The sequence below is a fragment of the Rosa chinensis genome, chromosome 1 (assembly GCF_002994745.2).
Source record: "Rosa chinensis cultivar Old Blush chromosome 1, RchiOBHm-V2, whole genome shotgun sequence".
Classification (NCBI taxonomy): Eukaryota; Viridiplantae; Streptophyta; class Magnoliopsida; order Rosales; family Rosaceae; genus Rosa; species Rosa chinensis.
This window is the reverse complement of record NC_037088.1, coordinates 42,040,272-42,065,411: the sequence shown is the minus strand read 5'-3', so window position 1 is coordinate 42,065,411 and position 25,140 is coordinate 42,040,272. Positions and strand designations below refer to the sequence as shown.

The window sequence follows — 25,140 nt, the reverse complement described above, 5'->3', positions numbered from 1 at the left end:
TATTTGTTGGACATGAGTCTCCAACTATAAGTCTGCTATGTAGAACCCTTAACAGGCGATCTCTATTTCGCTGGATTTGCGAATTGTCACTTTGATGAGACAGTCTTCCTGTCGTTAGGGGGAGATTAGAACGTCAATGTTCAATAGGAACGACAGGAATTATCGTGGTCTGTCCCCACTAAAAGTGACGAGATCACATATACCTGCTGCAAACATACCTGCAAGGATTGATGTCCCCACAAGAGGACATGGTGCCACCCAGCAGATGGGTACGGTAACACCACTATGGATGGTGGTATGGTGAAGCCACAAAGGTGGCATAATGACGTCATAGGCCATGGGTTCCGCTAGAGAGAGTAGGAGACCCATAGGTTCGATGGATTCTCACCCTAAGAAGAGAGCAAGTTTGGCACAACTTGATCCATTGATCATTGATACTCAAAATCCGTCTCATGAGAATATTTTGGATTGTGGTTATGTCCAAGAGACATCTTTGGGGGATGCCTCAATGTTAGAACCAATTCCTGAGAATATAGAGATCTCTACGAACTACACTAGTGTACATGAGGACGTGAAATTATTGAGATCAATGACATCGAACCTTACTCCGTTGAAGAATGCCAACATAGAGAAACTTAGCCTAAATGGAAAGATGCGATCCAGGTTGAATTGGATTCACTAACGAAGAGGAATGATTTCGGGCCTGAGATGCCAACACCTCCTAACATAAAACCTATTGACATTAATAGGTCTTCGTTAGATAGCGTGATGAGAAAAAGAGATGGTAATCTCACCTTATGGCGCAAGGTTTCTCACAACACCCTGGAATCGACTACGAGAAGACATATTCTCTCGTAATGGATGTCATTGCACTCCACTACCTTGTCAGTTTGGTAGTTTTCAAATAACTGAATATGCAGCTTACGAATGTGGTCACTACGTATCTCTATGGGGATCTAGATACGGAATATAATGAAGGTTCTTGTGGACTTTTTTTACCCAAGTCAAGTGGCTCTAGACCACGGAGCGTATTTGCAACGAGGTTGAAATGCTCACAAAAATGACTACTTGATTGAGAAGGGATATGATGAACTATGCCCACGCGTTTCCATGACAAGTTCTGGATTTGCAATTGTCTCGGTTTATGTTGATAAACATAATTGGAACCCTTGAGAGTTAAGGGAAACCGCTGAACACCTGAAATCCGAGTTTGAGAGGAAGGACCTTGGGAGAACACGGTTTTGTCTAGATTCATAACTTGTATACCGTGTCAATAGACATTTTTGATAAAGTCAAAGATGCACCATGGTCGTCCGTAGTCTTGGCCCTAAAAGGGATCCGTTTCGTCCCAGGGATGATGACGAAGATGTGTTAATAGCAGAAGTGCTTACTTATGTACAATATGCGCATTATTGTACTTAGCACAATACAAGACCGGACACCTCAATTATTATGAACTTGTTGGCTAGACATAGCCCTGCGCCAACGCAACGCCATTAGATTGGTATAAAGACAATCTTTCGATATTTGAGAGGTACGATTGATATGGGCTTGTTCTATCCCTACAGAGAGAAAAGAAATGACGGAAGTGTGGGATTGGACCCCACAAGGCAAAATGCCACCTTCCGTGCTCCTCCTCCCCTCCATCAAAATGACAACAAGCACTTCTAAATATTGAAGTGAACCAAATCCGATAAGAGGATAATGTAGCAGACTTATTTACTAAGTCGTTACCAAAATCCACCTTCGAGAAACATGTGAAGAGCATCGGATTGAGAAAGTTATCCGAACTCCCATGATTGTAGCAATCAGGGGGAGATATTGACTTCAGGGGGAGGCATGATGTCTACATGTTCGATCTCGAAGAGTGAAGGACGTGTTGTGCTCTTTTTGTCCTTCGACCAGGGTTATTTTTGTCCCACAGGGTTTTTGTTACCTGGCAAGGTTTTTAACGAGGCAACGATCAAAGCGTCATCACCAAGTTTGAGCGGCACAAGGGGGAGTGTTGAAGGATATCGACATAATGTGTGCCTCTACAAACTAGGGTTTAGAGTTGTAATAAGAATGTGTTCTAGGTATTCAATTGTAATCAGATTCTATTACCTTTTTGGGTACCTTGTAACTCCCTATTTAAAGGGCTCCTATTATCAATAATAGACACAATTCCATTCTCCTACAACAAAGGTTCAAATACCAATTTTGGAGGTATGAATAGAAGCTCCCTTTTAAAAATAATGTTCTAAAAAAGATTTTTGAAAAAAAGAAGAAGGAGAAAATGAGATTATATTTTTCAAATATGAAAAAGTGTTCTATAGTTTAGTTATCGAAAAAGAACATTCTCCATATTTTCTAAATTGGAAGAAGGAAAAAGTGAAAACGTCATATTGTTGTTTTCAGTTTCTTTGAGTGAAAATTGGCTGAGATGCAAGGATTGATTGTTAGTCCTTGCTCTCACACTGGGGACGAACTGATATAGGGGCAACATAATTATGAGAAATTCTTCTATGCATCGGTAGTGCAAGTGACCCAACACATATTAAGTGATCTCAACCTTTGATATATTTATAGTCAACCTTTTTTTTAATAACCAAAAAGTCCAGTTGATGTTATCTAGCCATCTATTTCTGTTGGTGTGAGTGCACTTTTGTGCTTTGAATCCATAATTATTCATACCCCAGGTCCTGATGGTATCATCACTGGTCACTGGTAATGTTTGCATCACGAATCGAAGTTAATATTATTGAATTAGTATATGATTTTTCTTTTTCGTAATTTGTATCACTGATAATGTTCGCAGGTATGGCCAAGTCATTCCAGATGAGGTGATTGATTTGTTTAACCGGGGGATTTGGGGTGGCTATTCAGAATAAAGACATCAGGGAAAGACTGTGAGGTTCATGTGTATTATTTTCTATATTGTCTGCAAAGTTGATATAGACTCTGCAAAGTTCATATAACCATTTACTGCACTCTTGCTATCATCCATTCAGTAGAAACGATATATAGACTCTGGTGATGAAATGGGACACGATTCAATATCCTTTCATTTCAGCCATCTGCGTCTTGTTTGCTGTACAGTTTGCACTTATGTGCACATTATAAGCTCTACATGTGCTTTCAAATTGCATGTGTGGTTTTGTTGGTAGAAAAGTGGCTGCACTTTTAGTTGTCCCAGCAATGGGTTCTTATAGAGTGCTCCTTGGAGCTATGGCCACTCAATAACTGAAGAGTCTCTCTCTAAAATTCCTGTCTTTTTTTTTTGTTTCCAAATTGAAACCTAGCTAAAATCCTCGGTTTTGTTTGGCCAAAATTTATGTTCGTTCAATAGTATCCTTTTTTTTTGGCCTGCAGTTCAATGGTATCTAAACCACAAACCCATCTCCGCACTCGGAGCCTCTCTTGAAATCAATAATTTCTGTTTACCCTCTGGAACTTTTCAGGTTGTTCTAGTTGTCAAGCTGAAGTGGGAAACAAAATCCGGGGGTTACTTGAGAAGTTGAAGTTGATGAAATAATATTAGAAAACACAGTGTGCGCTAAGTAACACAAGATAAGGGGAGTGCGAAAATTCTTGAGTTTAATGACAATTTATTTGACATGATTTATAAACTGCTTTGCTCATACATCAAAGATGGCTATTATCAAACATTTATCCAACCTTCTGTTAGTGTGAGTCATAGTTCCCTATTAGGAATAGACTAACAAGGGAATATATTGTTGTAACTACTTACCTTGTATAATAGTAGTAGTACATTGTAGTACGATTGTAATCTGTTTATATACACCACAGAATGGGTGTAATTTTAATATCAGAAAATTCATTCTCAATCTTGTTCTATTTGACTTGGTATCAGAGCAAAGATCCGAGAGGACTTTGTCTCTTATTTTCTAATTCTTTAATTTGAGGAATTAATTCAAAAAACCCCATTGTTAAGGTTATTGAATCTCTTAACGGCGTTATTGGGATTCTGTCGTCGTTATCTTCCTAGCATCACCGTCCGTCCAAGAACGATCAGTGCATCTTCTTCTTGGATATCGTTCAGACCGGCCTCGTCTCCCCAGACTGCCTTCGTCTTCCTCCGGCGCTGAAGATCAGCCTGTCTAGCCAGCCATGCCCCGAGACCCTTTCATATCACACCAGATCGTGTATCGATCGATTCTCGGTGTCGCCATCTGCGTCACTTTGCTGCCCTGCCCAGACCGACGTCGCTCCTCGTCGTTGATCCCAAACCGCCGTCGCTCCTCGTCGTAGATCGGGTTCTTCAGTTCGTAGCCCGTCGCAGCTCTGCCCAGACTGCCGTCTCAAATCACGCCAAGTTCAGACCTGTTTATCACATCCCAGGTCGTCACCGTCGTCTAGAGTCTGCCCAGCTTCGTCCTTCGTCGCGCGCACTCCTGCTCCGTCGCCCAGCCCCGCTCTGCTCCGTCGCCCAGCCCCGCTCTGCTCCATCTCTGATCGGGTTGTCTCTTCTCCGGTCGGGTCTCATTCGATCGGCTTCGTCTTCAACCTGATTGGGTCGCCTCTTCTCTGATCGAATCGCCTCTTCTCCAGTCAGTTCGATCGGCTTCGTCTTTGTTGGCGATCTCCGTTCAGACCAGTGTCCTCTCTTCTCCAGTCACCTACTTCAGTCGACATCCTTCCTAACTCGGCTACTCCAGTCGGTCAACTCGCCTCACCCAACTCAGCCACACACGTGGGATAACAGTCAGCCCATACCTCAGGTTCCAAATAAAAAAAAAAAAAAATCAACTGTTATTATTTGTTTATTTCCGCTGCGTACTTTGGGATTTATATATATTTTCTATTGTATTATTGCAATGGGTGGTGATGACAGTAAAAGTCAGAGTTCTAAGACCAATGAGGCCCAGAGGGTTGAAGTGTCTGTGCGAAGTTCAGATGGAGGTTCTTTTAGGGATTGTGGTAAGATTGGTATGGCTTTAAAGGTCTCTAACTTTGTTGGTTCTGATACATGGATTATTGATTCTGGTGCCTCTGATCATATGACTTATGATAAATCATATTTTACTAACTTGTCTTCCCCACCAGTGTCCTATGTCACCAATGCCAATGGTGAGGCTTTTCCTGTGTTAGGGTCCGGGTCAGTGCGTATTACTCCCACTTTAGAGCTTTATAATGTGTTATATGTACCTGACTTGTCTCATCACTTGATATCTGTTCCACAGTTGAATACTGAGTCTAAATGCTCCGTAACCTTTTATCCTATGTATGTGATTTTTCAGGATCTTCTCACCAGGGAGATAGTCGGTCGGGGGTATCTGAGGGGCAGGTTGTTCCATCTAGATCAGACATACGCGGGAGAGAAACCAGGAGCACAGTCCCGAGTCGCTTTGACTTCAAATTCTGATAAGATAAGTGAAATTTGGTTGTGGCATCGCCGTTTAGGGCATCCTTCTTTTAGTCTTATTAAAACAACTATGCCTACTCTGTTTCTTGGTGTGAATGAGTCTGCTTTACATTGTAAAACATGTGTTTTGACCAAGAGTCATCGTGCTACTTATTCTCCTAGAGTGTCTAAGAAAAGTGTTATTCCTTTTGAGTTGATTCATTCTGATGTTTGGGGACCTTCTAGAGAGCCCACTGTATCGGGTATAAGATATTTTGTGTTGTTTATTGATGATTGTACGAGATTGTCATGGGTTGCCCTTCTTAAAACCAAAGATGAAGTCTTTCCAGCTTTCCAAACTTTCCGTACTCTTGTTCAAACACAGTACCATAGCACCATTAAAGTCCTTCGTTCTGACAATGGAGGGGGGGAATATGTTAATCATGTTTTCCAAGAATTTTTTAACACCCATGGGATTGTTCACCAAACCACATGTCCACAAACACCTGAACAAAATAGAGTGTCTGAAAGGAAAAACCGTCATTTACTTGATATGGCTCGTGCTCTTCTCTTTAGTGCCCATATGCCTAAGTATCTTTGGGGCGATGCTGTATATGCTTCCTCCCATCTTATTAATCGTCTTCCCTCTAGTGTCCTTCAGGAAAAAATTCCATTTGAGGTTCTTGCATCTCATGTCTCCTTACCTTCATTTCATAATCTTCCAGCTCGTGTCTTTGGTTGTGTTGCTTTTGTCCATGTTCCTAAGAACCAGAGGTCTAAATTGGATGCCCGGGCACTTAAGTGTGTGTTTGTTGGCTACGGAGGGTATCAGAAAGGGTACAAGTGCTTTCATCCACCTACCAGGAAGTACTATGTCACTATGGATGTCACTTTCTTTGAGGACATGTGTTACACCCCATATCTGAGATACCTTTTTTACTGAGTTGCATGAAATTCCTTATGGTTACCGTTCGCGGTTATAATTTTAACGTTTAGGGGGTGGTTAAAAATTGACTTTTTGTGAGTTAATAATTGAGAAAATTTCCTTCATGAAAGTTGTAGAGGGCGTTAAACCGAGCGCGTGCATATGTGGTACGTAAAAATCGGAGTTCGTATGTAAAAGTTATGAGTGAATTACGAAAATTACTGTTCATGGTAAAATTTGAATATATATGGAAAGTTACCCGGGTAGGTTTCCAAAACCGGAAACCCACCCCTCTTTCTCTCTCCTCTCCCCCGATTCTTCTCCCTTTCCCTTCGGGTTCTCCTCTTCCCCTTCGATTCTTCACTTTCCGGCCACCATCCGGCGTGCAACCGGTCACCACAGGGGCGCCTCAACCCACTCTTGACACTAGTGACCTAGGATTTTGGAGTTTTGGCCGTGAAAGTCCGGATCGAAGCAAGGTTTGCTCCGGTTGCAGTTTTGGGATTTTGCCGATTTCCGGCCATTCCGGCCACCTCCGGCCACCAGATTCACATCGAAGGTTTGGTTTTTGATGGAGATTATTTCCCCTAAGGTAGTTCATTCCAATTTGCATTGTAGAGGTCGAATTGACAATTTTTTCATTTCTAGGGTTCTTGAAGTTTCGGGGCTTTCCTTCACCGGCTTGATTCGACCACTTCGAGGTAAAATTGGATGATGTTGTAGTTGGGAAAATTGTTGGGCCTGTTGTGTAGATGCTAGTGCCAGAATTTGGTGGTCATCGGAGGAAGTGGTTGCCGGCGCGTGGGTAGGTAGCGCGTGGTGGTGCGTAGAGCTGTGTTTTAATTGCAGTTTTAATCCCATATACCCTATAACGATTGTAGAATGTAATGTATGAAGTTTGGTGGAAATTAGAGGAATTACGAATTGAGTTTAATTGATTAATTAACGATTTATGTGAATTCGATCGCCGGAATTCTTTCGAATTCACTCTAGAATTTATTTATCGGTGAATGAATATGGATGGAGTATTAAGGATGGATGTTGTAGAGGGTTGAGGAGTCGGATGTTAGGAAGGGGGATGTTTTGAATTTCCAATTATATATATCGTAAAGTTAAAGTTCCGTCCTGTGAATTATATGTATTTATGATTGTTATTCGTACAGGACGAGAGGAGTCTCCATACGAGGAGAATCACGAGCGACGTCAGGATTGACCGCATATTGTGAGTGGACCTTTGATTTTAATTGATGCATGCAAATTAAATTCCGCAAGTTTTAAGTTATTGATTTATCAACTTAATTATCGAGCATTTTATTTTGGTTTGGATTATTGAATGTTCTATTGGTTTGAACTTTTGAATTAAGATTCATTATGCTCGATTTGAGGATTTTGATTTTTGCGGATTCGGAAATTTATACTATTGATTTTATATTTATAATCAGCTCTTTGAGCTTTTTATGAGATTTACGAAATAAGAATTCGAGGAAGCAAAAATTTATACTTCTTTATACCCTACTTATTGGAACTTGAGATGATCTTGGCGTGCGAGGTCACGTCTTTATACACTTGGATTCTTATTTCGTGAGATATGTGGGGAAACTATACAGATTTATTGGCTTTCGACGATCTTCTTCCTCACCATACGTGGGTCATGTGCTCAGGTCTCCTCCTCACTTACTGTGTGTTTGTGAGTGGCAGTTGAGGTAGCTTTCTCCTCCTCACGTGGGTGGTAGTCGAGGTGATATTCTCCTCCTCGCACAATCTATGTGTGAGTGGTAGTTGAGGTTATTAGTTCTCCTCCTCGCACAATCTATGTGTGAGTGGCAGTTGAGGGTAGGTTGAGCCTAAGGGGCTCCATTCCCGTATGGTGAACCCATTTTTCCCCATATTCTTTGTTGTTGTTCTTGACTAGAGGGGCTAGTCGGGGTTTCTTATTTATTGCATGCATCGGGAGTTTTATGGATATAAATGTGGAAAAGTATAAAACCCTTTTTCTTTCAATTATTTATTTTTGTCCACTCACGCTAACATTTTTGTTTACTTTTCCCTGGGCCCTTCGGTTTCAATTGCCCAAATTGCAGTATTGTTGCTCGGTGTACGAGTGTGAGCCATAGTGACCGCACCTGCTTCCGCCATCACCTTCTGTAGGTTACCTGTTTAACCTACTGCACTCCTTGTCTATTTATATTCCTAGAATGCTCTGATTACTAAGGGATATGTGACCCAAACTTGTATGAATTATATTTGAGGTCGATGACCTAACTTTGGTGATTGTAGTAACTTTTACCTTTTGGAGATTATGTATGATGTTATTGACTTTGAGATGGGTTTGGTTGAGTTTGGGAGCAGGGTGGCTCCAGGAGTTATGGTTGGATGATTAGAAGTGAATTTTGGTTTTCCGCAGGATTTTGGGTTATCCATTTTTAAGGGAGGTTATGCTGAAATTTTTGGTAAATCTCCTTTATATGTGGGTCCCGCAGGGCCACTTCGGATTCCAGGGTGGAATTCGGGGTGGGTCTTGTCAACATGAGTTATTTTACCTCTTCCGATACAGCTCTTCAGGGAGAGAATTCATTTTTTGAAGAGCTGTATCATGGAGAGGGGGAGGAATCAGAAGGAGGAGAAGAAGCAGGTGGTATTTTGACGGATCCAGTTGAGACCATTAGCTCGCCGTCCGAAGGAGAAGCTCCAAACATCCAAGCACCAGTTTCTATGGCAGAAAATGATGTTGAAGACACAACTGTCCCTCCTACCGTTGCTTCTACCCCTGACCCACAGCTTCCTGGTACTGAAGATCACTCATTTGCGGTATGTCCACCCACTATTACTAGTAGTAATGAGTCTAATGTTGGGCAATATGTGTTACCAAATAGGACCACTCGGGGTCAATCAGCCAAAAGATATGAACCTACCCTTACTGCCAAATCAAAATACCCAGTAGCCAATTATATGTCCACTAGGAGGTTGTCTAAGTCATATGAATATTTTGTGAATCAAATATCTGCTGTATCAGTACCTAACAAAGTGCAGGATGCATTGGGGGATCCAAAGTGGAGGAAGGCAATGGAGGAAGAGATGGAGGCGTTGCAGAAGAGCAACACTTGGCAACTTGTGCCTCCACCACAAGGCAAGAAGGCTGTAGGTTATCGTTGGGTGTTTACCGTGAAGCATAATGCAGATAGATCAGTGAATCGGTACAAAGCACGCCTTGTAGCAAAGGGGTTTACTCAGACGTATGGTATTGACTACGATGAAACGTTTGCTCCTGTTGCCAAGATGAACACTATTCGGGTTCTGCTCTCAGTCGCTGCTAGTTTAAACTGGCCACTCCGACAATTTGATGTCAAGAATGCATTTCTTCACGGAGAGTTAGCCGAGGAAGTGTACATGAGCCTTCCACCTGGGTATGTAGTTGCTTCTCCTGGTGATTTTGTATGCAGATTGAGAAAATCTCTGTATGGTCTTAAACAGTCACCTCATGCTTGGTTTGGAAGATTTTCACAGTTCATGCAGAAGGTTGGTTACAGACAGAGCAACTCAGACCATACCTTGTTCCTTAAGCATCAACAAAGGAAGGTAACAGCTCTAATTATTTATGTGGATGATATGGTAATCACTGGCAATGATACTGTTGAGATAGATAGACTGCAGAGACAGTTAGCCTCTGAGTTTGAGATGAAGGACTTGGGTGAACTTAAGTACTTTTTAGGAATTGAGGTAGCTAGAGGGAGAGAAGGAATCTATCTGTGCCAGAGGAAGTACGTTCTTGACTTGCTGACAGAGACAGGTTTGTTGGATTGCAGACCTGTTGATACTCCTATTGAGTAGAACCATTATTTAGCTGAGTATCCATATCAGGTACCTGCTGATCGAGCTCGCTATCAGAGGTTGGTTGGGCGCCTGATTTATCTGGCTCATACTAGACCAGATGTTGCATTTGCAGTGAGTGTGGTGAGTCAGTTCATGCATAACCCGAGTGAGAGTCATATGGATGCTGTTATGCGAATTTTGAAGTACTTAAAGTCAGCTCCAGGAAGGGGAGTACTGTTTTCTAAACACAGCAACATTCTTGAGGTTTGTGGCTTCACAGATGCAGATTGGGCTGGAAACATCACAGATAGGAGGTCAACATCGGGTTACTTTACCTTTGTGGGAGGTAATTTGGTTACATGGAAGAGTAAGAAACAGAAAGTTGTGGCACGATCTAGTGCTGAGGCAGAGTATAGGGGTATGGCTCACGGAGTGTGTGAATTGTTGTGGCTGAGAAATTTGTTACGTGATTTGGGTTTCAAACTCAAGAGTACCATGCAGTTGTATTGTGACAACAAGGCAGCCATTGACATATCACAAAATCCAGTACAGCATGATCGTACTAAGCATGTGGAGGTTGATCGTCACTTTATAAAGGAGAAGCTAGATGCCAAAATTATTAGTTTTCCTTTTGTTCCAACTGAAGAGCAACTTGCAGATGTACTTACCAAAGGAGTTTCCAGGAAGGCGTTTTATGACTCACTTAGCAAGTTGGGCATGGTTGATGTATATGCGCCAACTTGAGGGGGAGTGTTAGTGTGAGTCATAGTTCCCTATTAGGAATAGACTAACAAGGGAATATATTGTTATAACTACTTACCTTGTATATGTTGTGTAGTACACAATAGTAGTAGTACATTATAGTACGATTGTAATCTGTTTATATACACCACAGAATGGGTGTAATTTTAATATCAGAAAATTCATTCTCAATCTTGTTCTATTTGACTCCTTCCATGAAGGCTTAGGCCACTGCTGATAAACAGAACTAAAATGTGCATCTCTTTATTAGAGTTACGAACTAATCGAGCAAAAAGAATCAAAACCTAAAGCCTTGCATATCCATTGGAGCCATGGATGCCGATTTCTTGGAAATTTACACAATTGGAGAGTGCAGTTGTGAACCTCTCAATATCAGCCCTTGTGTGTGTTGCACTCAAAGTCACTCGTAGCCTGGGGGAGAAGTATGAATAAAGATGTGTAAGTGCTGAACACAGAAACAACACAACCCAACCATTATGGAGTGCATAGTACAGACCCACATTTGTCCAAGCATACGTTTATGCCAAAGTTTGATTAGAAATTATTCAACATTTGATATCTGGTCGTAGTTATATACTAGTCCCATTCATTTTGGCAGTATATTCACACTATTAACCTTTGTACAGAATATGGTAGAGTTAAATCTGTACAACTGCCTGAATACAATCTACAATCTAGACTAGACTCAGATACATTGTCAATTTAGTCAAGGGGTACAACTTTTTCTGACTTAGACAAGGATTGTGAATCAGGTAGCTAGCAAAGCATCATTACAGCAAGAACAAGATGCAGCTTGTTCAATCCAAGCTTGTAAGTAACAATAGCAGAAGGAAAAAAGTCAACATAGACTTGCTACGAACCTGCATAAGTTGGGCGGCACCGTTGGGGGTCTGATTGCAGTCACATGGAAACCCGGTCCAATGATGATAAAAAAAGTTAGTCTAGTGGGATGTAGGTGAAAAATAAGCTGCATACAAACAACTGTGTGTGTGTGTAGAGAGAGAGAGAAACAGAGAGGGAGAGAAACAAAACCGGCTCGCTTTCAAAGTCTTCTCTTCGCTCCCTACGACAAGCGATATTATTGGACTTTATGGGAATTCCAGTGAGAGCAGAAAATCTTGCACCCGACTCCAAATTGCCCTTCTACGCCATGTTTCCTTTCGACAATAACAGCAGCTGCAAAGTTATATTTTCTATTCTCAACAACAATATAACCGGAAAAGGAAAAGGCTAGAGGCACACCAAGTGAATCATCAATGCCAAATTACTGCTAGAGTGTAATGTAAAAAGAAGACTGCTATATTATGGGAAATATCTAACATAGAGCTTGCCACAAGGCTACAACCAAGCTTGAGGCAAGATCGGACCAACTTCAGTGTTTGGCACATTTGAGTTGGGATCATATATATATATATATATATATATATATATATATATATGTCTTTGCAGTAGAATGGCAGGTTATTTGTCTTTGTACTTAAATGCATGATATCACATTTTAAACTAAGCTTCTCACCTAAACCACAAATTCATAGATACTATGAAATTTACATTATTGCCTATTATCAGACCTTGCATACTAACCACTTATGAGAAATCAACCACCCAACTACTTATGAGAAATCAACCACCCAACTAGTGTAAAAGAAGCTTCCATTATACAAAGTATCAGATGTTTGAAAGGAGTCATATTCAACTATAAGAGCCCAAAAGTTCATCAACAAACAAATTCATATAATTTACCATGGGCCTCAGCAGCAATTGGTAATGGTGCAGCAGTTGAAAATATAAAGGAGCGTCCTCGTGACTGTATGAGTTGCTTCCATCTTTTGCTGCCAAATGCCAATCAGAAAATGGCATGAGTCACAGAACTAGATATATGAGTCTTCCAATATAAAGAGATGAAACATGCAAGAATGCATTGAATCAGCTCCTAATTCTTTTAAGATCTACCATGTTTCAAAGAAATCCGGGGTAATCCAAGAATAAAATACCTTTTTCATTTATATTTGCTGCACTATAAACCCAAGATTGACACTTTCAACTATTGTTTACTGAGGTAAAAGAAACCATGAACAATTGCGTACCTGCATGAACAGTTGATTACCAGCATGCAATGAACCCACCATGGCAACCTGCAGCCTTACTCAAAGTGCCAACACATATGTCAACATCTCTTTCACAATGGAATTCCTCAGCCACTCCACCACCATTTTTGCCGCAAACAAAGGTTCCGTGAGCCTGAATGAAATGGTAGATTTTCTTTTTCACTAATATCTAATATCTATATGAAAGTTTATAGTAACAAGAGCCACTTTTTCTTTCATATATACAAATTCAATCAACAGGACTAGTTGACCTCCTGGTGTAATTGGACAATTCATTAGTACTATAATCACACTCTGAAATACTGAACTTTTTATGATCTGGTTTTCCAATGAATATGATGAATTTACTAAAAAGGTTAGCGTAAAAAATATGTGTACAGTAGTATGTACAAGACAGGCTTGAAAGTTGAAACACTTTTGAACTGTTTGTGTTCCCAATAACTCAAGAGTACTTGCATCATCAATGACTAACAGAAAGTCATGCTGCTTGCATAGCTTCACCAGCTCGGTCATTGGTGCAAAGTCTCCATCCATTCTAAACAAGCTGCGGTGGAAGACAAATGCAGATCACAGAAACACTTAATATAAAGACAAAATTGATCCCAACTGAAATTATGGTAAAGAGAGCAGCTTTAAAATAGGATCAGTTACCTATCAGTCACAACAACTTTCTTCCGCATTGTGCAACTGGATCTGTCAAATCACAAATGAATTTCTAAGCTATGGACACAATAAAGTATGGATCCAAGAAGAGAAACAAAAGTTCAAGACCTACAACAATGCCTTAAGGTGAATCATGTCACAATGTCTATAGATGAATATCTCTACAGATTTTTGTCTTTCAGCAAGATGAATACCATCAATTATTGATGCATGGTTCAGTTCATCAGAAAAAATGGCAATCTTTTCATTAGTTAAAGGTGTTTTTCCAGCAGCCAAGAGAGAGCCGACATTTCCCAACACTACCATCAAGGCCATATTGGCTGCAAACCCTGTAGGACAAAGAAGGCAATCCTAGTGGATAAATTTTAAACAAGATTGCATCAGTTAAATACCTAAAAGTAATCTAATAGATTACGAACAAAATGCAAAACAATAGAATCACACGTTTTAGTACCACACAATTATGTCCACAGTTTTATCTAAAGACTTAAACTTTGCAATACCAAATTAGAAGTCACACTCAGTCAACTATCCCATTGGAAACCTAATCAGTGAATTTGAACTTTAAACCGAAAAAGGCGATGAAAAGTATTCACCGCATATATACTAAACACCTCATTGTACTTAGGTCTTATATAAACAATGCAGTGAAGAAACGAAAGCTATAACATCCAAACAGAGCAGCTGATACCTCTTTCTTCTTCAAGTCTGTGAACTCAAGCCCACTAATGTAATGTCAAAACTACAACCTTGGCAGCAGCATTTCCAATGGTGGGATGTGAACTCAAGCCCAGATAATCATTTCCAGAGAACAACAACAGCCTAAATTTCCGGGTATCCTCCTCATCCCCTATAAACTCCAAAAACTTGTAATAGGTTCCAAACTTACATAAAAAATTCCACAAAAACTGTAGTTAGTATTGAAATTTCGAACCGTACCGGAACTGGGGATGTCACTGAGCCATTTCTGGAACGTTGATTCGGGAATGTGGACCTCCACGGAGGAACGGTCCCAGAGCTGCATTTGGTGGAAGACTTGGAGGTCGTCGTCTTCGACGGTGGTGGTTCATTGCGGAGGTAGATGGGTCGAAGAGACCGGAGGAGTTGCAGGCCTTCAAGTTTGTCAAGGGAGTGTTCGACCCAGTTGTCCCAGGAGCTCATTGTGTTTGATTTGCAGAGAGAGAGAGAGACAGAGAGAGAAGCCGGCGGGGGTAGCTGGATTGTTGGAGTGTGTGAAGGTTCGGCCTATCAGCTACTACTGTTGAAGTGTCACTCTCAACTTTAACGGAAAGTTAAATAGTAAATTCAACACACGACGGCTTCCCATTTAACAGTACATCGGGAAAACGACATGTCCCTAACTCTATTCGTCTTTGCCTCTTTGGTAGAGATTTCCCTTGGTTCATTGCTTAGTATTGTAGACATTTTGAGGAAGCTATATTTTGATTGAGATTTCTACGTAGTATTTAGCTTGTCAAACTGTCACAAACTCTGGATGAATTTTTTATTAAATTGTTTTTGAAATTTTAATAGTTGTTTAGGTAAAATCTATTTCAGCTTTACAGATTGATGTTAATTTTATATACCATGCGATATTTTACCATAAACTATGTACAAACATGAGTGACATAACTGTTAATCACTTGATTATTTGGTAGTACGCATGAGTCATTTACAGGTGAGGTAAATATATATGGTATATTAGATAATTAACCCCATCGGCCATCGCCGTGCCGTAATTGACCATTAACCCCATCCCCGATACCCAATTCATCATCAACTGATACAACACTCAGTACTCACTGTATCATCCACCACACCTTCCTCCCCTTTGGCCACCAATGCACTAGACTCACTCTCTCTACCAGTCAAAGACTCCTTCTGCAGATCCGACGACTCCAACACAATCCCGTCTTTCTGACCCAACTCACCATTAGCCTGAGAACTAGTTTTCCCACCGGCACCTACATCCGAAATACTCAATTTCGAAATATCTTTAACCACATCAAGCTCAACTTTTCCTACAGAACTATTAGCATACCCAGAAAAATCAATGTCATCAACTCATCATCATCGATCAATTTGTCAAAGAAACTCTCATCCGTCTGATCCTCTAACTCAAACGCAGAACTGGCCATCTAACACCCTCTAAAACCCTCCAAAATCAACCCCGGCCACTCCTCAATCAAACCCCCAATCCCCAATTCGATTCCCACCCCAAAATTTCAGTTACTCCCCACAAACACTCAAACAATCCAAATTCCAACAACCACTACCATTCAATAATCGGAAACCTAAATTCACTACACACAGAACAAACCAAAATCAGAAAGACTAGAACTTTACTTGGTCAGCAAGGTCTTCAAAATCTTACATTGACTTTTTTCTCTTAAATCGTTGAATTTGGAAACCACTTAAGAGATTAACAAAATTAATAACAAGAAAAAGAGTAATGCTAGGTGAACCACCTAGAGCTCACCTTAGGTGGCAACTGATGTGGTAGATCCATATCATCAAAGCATAATTAGGTTCTGCCATGTATAATGCATTATAATTATGATTAACCATGGTTAGCATAATAATCAGGAAGAAAAAAAAAAATATCAAATAAACAAGAAAGGAGAGTGAAGCTCTAGATGAGCCTAAGCTTGGCTTCGTCCTCCCACCGTAGATATCCTAGCATCAATCATTCAATCTAATACTAGATTCCAGGCTAATGAATTAGATCAATATCAACTCTCTCTCTCTCTCTCTTCGCTGATATATATTCCGGCAAAAATATATTTTCTTATCCTTCTCAATCACGAAGCACTTGCTTAATTCCTCTACTAACTTGAGTTTTTCTAATCTAAGATTTCTAATCGATGAATTTCAATTAACTCATGTTTTCATTTTTCAAAATTCATAGTCAATCTCCCAAACTTGAATTGCTGGTGTTGATTGGATCTAATCGTTCAAGTCGAAATTCATGGTTCTGGGCTTCTGGCAAAGAGATATTCTTTATCAAGCCCTGCAATTATGTTTTTTCACAACACTTGCTTGGTTCAAACAAGCTGGAAGTCATGGATTTTCCACTTGGTTGTTTTGTATGTCTCTTATTTCACCACCCTAGAATCTGGGTTTGTCAATGGGTTTGATTTGTATATAAAATCACAGCTCATGTGCCCTTATCCGAGAATACCTGGGCTGCCTTTCTCCATAATTTTTTTTTTGTTTCCAATCAAGAAATACATAAACATGGATGTCTACCATAAATTCCATAAGACAATAGACATGGAGTGCCAAAATCTTATTCAGATATTTGTAATTCGGCTTGCAAAATTTTTCTAAACTGTGCACTAGTACCAAGCTTAAGAATTTTAATATTCATTAAATCATGGTGATTATGGATCATTACACCTGACAGTACATTACTGAGTGGTGGTATCACCACCTAAGAGCTTGTGGCGAGCAAATTCAATTCTGGGTTACGGCCTGTTTCAGGGTCGGGATCAACAACAAGCATCTGACACATACCTAACTCAGAAATCACATACCCAACTTCAAATTTCCTACAAATTTTGAATTAAGAAACTGAGAACTTGGGAAGTAGTTAAAGATGGCAGATGAAACATATCTGAACTTGAGGAAAAGAAGAGGAGATAGAGCTTGATGGAGCTTAGACACAGTCACAATGGAGCTTGAAAAGTAGTCCTTGTACAAAGTATCATTGAAGAAGAAAACATAATATAGTATCAAATGCTCAAAAGTTTACCTAATATAGTATCAAATGCTCAAAACTTTACAAACGAAGAAGAAAACAATATCCCAATTTCAAAGTATCACTGAAATATGACTCGTCTTGCATTTTAAGAAGCAAAAGGTACTAATCAAACTTACATAATCAAGTTTTCCAACAATATCTTTTTCAATAGATATCATAGCCAAACCACTCAATCTCTCATGTAACATAACAGACCTAAGGTAAGATTTGATCAATTTCAACTTTGAAAAACTTCTTTCTGCATAGGCAACTGTGACTGATATAGTTAGCAGAATCCTATAAGCAATCCAAGCATTTGGATAATAGTCATCCACTTCTTTTATATAATTCAACACATCAATAGCCACCATTGGAAAATATAATTTCCTTCTGGTATGATTTTCAATGGTTCAACCACATGCAATTGGATTTCTTTCTTGAATTGAGAAAGAGATGATCGTTGGCCTCGACTTCAGAAACTTGAATTGAGAAGGAGAGAGATGATCATCTTCATCTATTCGACTGTTCGTTTGCACTTTGCGTATACAGAGTATTGCGTCTAAGCATCTTAATTTATTTATTTTTATTGCAGGCCAACATAATTTTTTTTTTTTAGAGTTTCTATTGGGACCTCTAAATCTGCTCACTTGACCTCACTCTATAACGAATTATTAAATGACATATATAACCTATTATAAAATGACTATTAAGGACAATAATTATACTAAAAAAAAATTATATTTATTTTATGTCTGTTCAAGTAAACCCTAATTTGTGTTTGGCTCAAACTCTAGGTTACTTGACCTAGTGGTAATAGGGTTAAATTAAAAGGATCTAGATTCCTATTCAATGTATGATTACTTTCCTTGTATGATTGAGATTCTATACATTGTAATCTTCTATATAAAGAGGCTCCTATTATCAATGAGAATACAAAGCAATTTACTCTCAATTTCATTTTCCTAAAACACGTTATCAGCACGAAGCTCTGACCCTGATTCCAAAAGCCAAAATCTTTCTTTATCATAGGGCGAATCACACCTATGAATAACCGACGGATTCCATGCGAAAACGCATGTAGAGAACGGAAATGAGTTCCTTTGCAATACCTCTAATGATTACGAATAAAGGCGCATCTTAGAGAAGTTTATGTGTCTCTCTAGTGGATTTTATGTCACTATTCGAGCTATTAAATCTAATAATGTTACGAGAGAAGATCTCTTGGATTTAAACACATATTGGCTTTATCAAGACAGGATAGGTAATCATGGTCATAATATGATGATCTATCTACTAAAGACTTCACATGGACATCATTTCTTTCGAGCGAAACGAAACATGAATCAAAAGTTGATTTCTGGACTAAGTGTGACCGACGCAACTGCCTAGGGCACCGCCTCCGTCTACCACCAGCCAGGGCTGGCGCAGTCCCTATCCATAACGCCATGGATAGCGTCCATCATGGTGATGGCGCCCCAGGTGATGCTGCAATCACCAACTTGCTTCAAATAACATTTCAGACGTCAGGCCTAACCAAAATACTCATTGGTTGCTTCTAAAGCCTCTCGCTCGTTTTACAAAGCCTGTTACTTAGGGAAATTAGGACTAAGACCGCCTTATGCAAAGGAAATGAACATACTCATTCTGTTCTTACATAGAATCCATGGGGATTCTGTGGATTGATTTAACCAACTTGCGGACGCTTAAATATTTCATGATGCTGGTTGACACGCAAACACGCTGGTCATGTGTTGTGCCATTGTTCACCTATAAATGCTGCTTATGCTACACTCCTAGCACATATCATATGACAACGGGCTCACTCCCCAGATCACCATATTCAGTCAATTGGATTTGACTATGCTAGAGAGTTTACATCGAAAGACTTTCGATGGATATTGCAATGGGACTGATGTTAGACATCATATTCCCATGTATACACCCAAATGGTCTTACGGAAATGACTACGATGATAGTCCGGACATTCGTAATGCGCACCAATCTCCTTATATCCGCTTGGGGTGATGCAATATCGCATACAACTATGCTAATTCGTATACGACCCACCGCCACTCAATGTACCTCTGCGTTACAGCTAGTGACTGGGTACAAGTATCGTACTTACGCATATTTGAGTGAGCCATTTATGTACCAATTGTGTCGCCATAGCGCTCTATGATGGGTCCTTACAGACGAATGGGCAACTACGTTGGATTTAAGACTCTAACAATCGTCCGCCACTTAATGTCCTTGCAAGGCTATCTCATTACCGTTAGATTTGCGGGTTGTCACTTTGATGAGACAGCCTTCCCATCGTTAGGGGGAGATAAGAACACGGATGTTCAGAAGGAACGACAGGAATTGTCATGGCTTGTCCCCACTATGTCTCATCTCGATCCCTGTTAAAGTGACGAGATCACACAAATATGCTGCAAACAAGCCTGCAAAGAAGGACGTCCCTACGAGAGGACGTAGCGCCACCCTACACGGAGATAGGCATGGCGCCAACGCCAAAGAGAGTGGCACTCTAGCGTTACAGGCCATGGCCCCAGCTAGGATGCGTGGGAGGCCCGTAGGTTCGAAGGACACTTTGGCACATTCCAATCCTTTGATCATCAAGACTCAAAATCTGTCTCATGAGAATCTTTCGGGTTAGGGTTATCGTTGGGGGACGCCTCAACGTCAGAACCTATTCCCGAGAATATAGAGCTCTATGAAACTTACACTAGTGTACATGAGACGTGGGATAGAAACTCCATCATAATTGATTATGTAGTTGCGCATTTCATTGCACATGAGTTTGTTTAGTCAGATGAATCGAACAACGCTCCGTTGATGAATGAATGCCAACGTAGAGAAATTTGGCCTAAATGGAAAGATGCGATCCAGGTTAAGATGGATTCTCTAACGAAGAGGAAGGTTTTCGAGCTAGTGATGCCAACACCTCCTAACATAAAACCTGTTGACTAATGGGTCTTCGTTAGAAAGCGTAGTGAAAAAAAGAGATGGTAATCTCGCCTTATGGCGCAAGGCTTCTCATAAAACGCCCTGAAATCGACTACGATGAGACATATTCTCTCGTAATGGATGTCATTGCACTCCACAACCCTGTCAGTTTGGTCGTTTATGAATAACTGAACATGCAGCTTACAAATGTGGTCACTACGTATCTTTATAGGGATCTAGATATGGAATATACATGAAGGTTCATGGTGAACTTCATTTACCCAAGTCAAGTGGCTCTAGACCACGGAGCGCGTTTACAAAGAGGTTGAAACGCTCGCTAAAATGACTATTTGATTGTGAAGGGATATGCCCAAGCGTTTCCATAAGTTTCGAATTCCATCGCGGTTCATGTTGGACATGATCTTCATTAGAAGCCCTTAAAGAGTTAAGGGAAACCGTTGAACACTTAATTGAAATCCGATTTTGAGATGAAGGATTATGGGAGAACACGATTATGTCTCAGTTTAGAACTTGAGCATCGTGTCGATAGATGCTTAGGCATTTTGACAAAGTCAAACCTTCAAGCACCCCCATGATCATCCGTAGTCTTGATCCTGAAAAGGATCCTCTTCGTCTGAAGGATGATGATGAAGATGTGCTAGAGGCAGAAGTGCCTTACTTGAGTACAATAGGCGCATTATTGTACTTAGCTCAATGCACAGGACCGGACATCTCATTTGCAGTGAACTTGTTAGCTAAGGTATAGCTCTGCGCCAACGCGACACCATTTTGATTGGTGTAAAAGATATCTTTCAGTACTTGAGATGTACGATTGATATGGGCTTGTTCTATCCCTACAGAGAGAAGATGGATTCGGACCTATCACACACTAGAAACGCCGCCAACGCTAGCCTGCGTTCTCTATCCCCATCCCAAAACGATATAAGTGTTTTGGAAGGTTTTGCTGATGCTGGGTACCTCTCTGACCCACACAAAGGACGCTTCCAAACTGGCTAAGTGTTCACCATGGAAAAAGACTGTGATATCTTGGAGGTCTACAGAACAGACTGTAGTCGCTATATCTTCAAACCATGTAGAGATTATTGCTCTTCACGAAGTGGTTCGTGAATGTTTATGGATTGGATCCATAATCACGCATGTTCGAACAATTGTGGTTTGAAGTCTACCACAAGATGAGCCTACGAGCATTTAGGATAATGATGTTCGTTTTGAACAAATGAAGCAAGGCTACATCAAAAGCGACAACACCAAGCATAATCAGCAACAACAGACTCTCCTCAAATACCAAAGTGAACTAGGTTCGATTTGAGGATAATGTGGCAGACTTGTTTACTAAGTCATTGCCCAAATCCATGTTCGAGAAACATGTGGCAAGAATTGGCTTGCGGAAATTATCTGAACTCCCATGATCGTAGTCATCAGGGGGAGACGCAGACATCAGGTGGAGATGTCTACATGTTCACCTCGAAACGTAAAGGGTGTGTTGTGCTCTTTTTCTCCTTCGACCGAGGTTATTTTTGTCCCACTGGGTTTTTGTTACTCGGCAAGGTTTTTAACGAGGCAACGAGAGAAGCACCTTGTTTGGGCAACACAAGGGGGAATGTTCAAGTAAACCCTAATTTGTGTTTGGCCCAAACTCTAGGTTACTTGACCTAGTGGTAATAGGGTTAAATTAGAATGATCTAGATTCCCATTCAATGTACGATTACTTTCCTTGTATGATTGAGATTCTATTGTAATCCTCTATATAAAGAGGCTCCTATTATCAATGAGAACACACAGCAATTTACTCTCAATTCCGTTTTCCTAAAACAATGTAGACTTTCCAATTCAATAATATTAGATTGTATTCCTTATTATTTTCCTTAGCTATGTTCATTTTCCAATTTCACTACATACTCATTAAAGCATTCATATATATTTAATAAGAATTAAAAATAAAAAATTACATAGTAGCACATGACCAAAGATGTAAACACAGTAAACTCACTTTCAAAAAGATTTATACAAATAAGGACATGAGCCCAGGCCTAAAAGTCAAATGATGCAAGTCTGATTCCTAATTTTAATGAAAAATGACCAAAATGCTTAGTTTGATAAAATATTTACACGTATGCCACTGATCCAATACCAACACCCCAAAACGAAAACCCCAAAATGCTCGTGTTCTACTACTGCTCTCATTCTCAAGACCCAGCGACCCGGAAGAAGACCCAACTGAAATTTCCATTTCTGGCGACCAAATGATGGCGGACCACTGGTGTCTGGTTCGTCTCCTCAGCGTCGATCTACTTCTAGGCCTCTAAAGCCAGGCCCACTCCTAGGCCGATCACAATTCTAATCTCCTCTTGTTCAGTCCGCCACTGCCCTCGGAAGCTTCGCCTGCGGTTTTGATGTCGGCGTCCGAGCCGTTCTGGATGCCGGCGCCTGCCCTAACCTCTTCTTGCTTTTATCTCATCCTGATGACAAGGTAACTTCATTTGATCGAAAATGTTTAAGTATACTGAAAGCATTTGATTGATTTGATCGTGTTATCAAATCTAGTTTACTGTTCTTTTTCCTCTGTTTGCTTGCTCTGTAGCTTCATTGCTTCAAGTTTCGAATTATGAATTTCTGGTAATTATAGATAAAATGATGAATGTAGATGACTTTGTTAATTGTTCAATTTTTCATTGAGTTACTAGTTTGAGCCAAAACAGAAACTGACTAGCATTGCTGGTGCGAAATGGAAAGTTTTATATAGTAAATGTATTCTATCTGCAGTAGTCAAACTATTTTAACTGTCATTTCTAATCCAATGAGTAATCAAGGACTGTTGAGATGGATGATTGCCTCTAGTTCACCTTTAATCAAACGCTTATGATTTGTAGTTAGTGTCAGGATTTAGTTGTATGACCACTCGTAAATGTCACCCATTTCAGCTGATGTTAATGCTTCTAAGATGCTACTATATTGGTTTTAGAGTTGTGGAAAGATTGAATCATTCATGATTCTCATTTGAAACCACGGAACGTTCTTTGGAATCTGAACTTGGATTTTATTTTTTTAATTTGCAAGATATATATATATATATATATATATATATATATATATATATATATATATATATACAGATCATATCCAGAGCGAGGCATCGCTTTGAAATTTCAGAGCGAGGTTAGGGTTTAGGGTCACTTTTCGGTCGCATATCCACATCTCAACTGTTCAGTTTCTAGGTACTAATGCATAGATCATCTCTACAAAATTTCAGCCAAATTGATGGTCGTTAAGGCATTGATAACTGCCTTAAAGCTAGTACGGTTCAGGTTGGACAGATTCAGTTCGTCCATTGGTTTAAGCGAGTTAGATACCTTAAAGACCATCAATTTCGTTGAAATTTTGCAGAGATGATCTATACATTAGTACCTAAAAACTGAACGGTTGAGATGTGGATATGAGACCGAAAAGTGACCCTAAACCCTAACCTCGCTCTGAAATTTCAAAGCGATGCCTCGCTCTGGATAGGATCTGTATATATATAAATATATATATATATATATATATATATATATTGACTTTTGTGCCAACATGCTTTTCAATTTGAGATGTAGTTGAAAAAATTTGGAATGTTCAGGGCCCTTCGACCTTCGCTCATCTGATAAGAGCTGCCCCATAAGACAAGAAACCTGTTATATTGAACTCTTACCTCTTTTGGCCCTTTTACGCTTGATCCTTGCCTTACCACTCTAAGGTTTTAAAATTCAAGCAACCATAGAGCCTACCGTTTAACCACCATAGGCAACAATCACTAACCTGCTAAATGATAACCTGTAATATCAGAAGTTGATAAGTTTCATTGGCTTCCAGATTGTTGCAGGCAAATGCCAAAGGGATGGTCTCAGGGGGCCTTTTTATTGGATTAAGAACAGAAACACAGTCGAAGCTTTGGATGACTCTTGTGAAGTGAATATAAAGAAAAAGTCTTCCTTTCTTTTGCAGAACAAATATTTTTCATACGGGATTAGATAACCCAAAGCCAAGAGCACTAGCAATAGCAGGGGAGAGGAAGCAGATCAAGAGCAATATGACCAGCTTTGCTTTGTTCTTGTTAATCTGCTTTCTGTGAGTATTCTTTGAGTTTTTTTATTTACACTGAAATCAACTTGGATTGTCTTTTATCAATATATATGTACATAGTTATCAAGTCTTAAGATTTTTTGTTTATTAATTCTGCAAGTATGAGTGTAACGATTGTAGTAGCAGAACACGAGTACGAGGGCAGTAGCAGGATTGGATGAGTGCAGTAGCAAGATTAGGCTATGACGAGTGCAGTAGCAGAACAGAGTACAAGTGTAGTAGCAGAACTGGGCGAGTATGAGTGCAGTAGCAAAATTAGGCGATGACGAGTGCAGTAGCAGAACACGAGTACAAGTGTAGTAGCAGAATTGGACGAGTATGAGTGCAGTAGCAGGATTAGACCAGTGCAGTAGCAGGATTAGGTGATGACTAATGCAGTAGCAGAACACGAGTACAAGTGCAGTAGCATAACTGGACTAGTATGAGTGCAGCGAGTGCAGTAGCAGGATTGTAGTAGCAGGATTAGGCGATGATGAGTGCAGCGAGTGCAGTACCAGGATTGTAGTAGCAGGATTAGGCAATGAGCGATTGCAGTAGCAGGATTAGGCGATGGCGAGTGCAGTAGCAGGAGTGTAGTAGCAGGATTAGGCGATGACGAGTGCAGTAGTAGAATACGAGTACAAGTGCAGTAGCAAGCAGCATGATTTGAACAAAAAAGAGTTTGGATTAAAGAAAATAATTAAGATTTAGTTATCCATGTATG

General features: G+C 40.1%; 1 protein-coding gene and 1 long non-coding RNA gene across 2 annotated transcripts; one reads left to right on the top strand and one right to left on the bottom strand.

Annotated features, from left to right (window-relative positions):
* Positions 1-11,293: 11,293 nt before the first annotated feature.
* LOC112176201 (8-amino-7-oxononanoate synthase) lies at positions 11,294-14,860 on the bottom strand. The gene is given in 8 exon segments (XM_040516827.1): positions 11,294-12,003; positions 12,006-12,017; positions 12,585-12,673; positions 12,949-13,082; positions 13,406-13,493; positions 13,601-13,642; positions 14,304-14,462; positions 14,552-14,860. Coding segments are annotated over 6 exon segments (573 nt in total). The 5' UTR covers positions 13,630-13,642; positions 14,304-14,462; positions 14,552-14,860; the 3' UTR covers positions 11,294-11,782.
* Positions 14,861-22,654: 7,794 nt separating this feature from the next.
* LOC121052240 lies at positions 22,655-24,511 on the top strand. Its single transcript, XR_005808623.1, has 2 exons — positions 22,655-22,791; positions 24,168-24,511. It is a non-coding gene; the product is annotated as an uncharacterized LOC121052240 (long non-coding RNA).
* Positions 24,512-25,140: the final 629 nt, after the last annotated feature.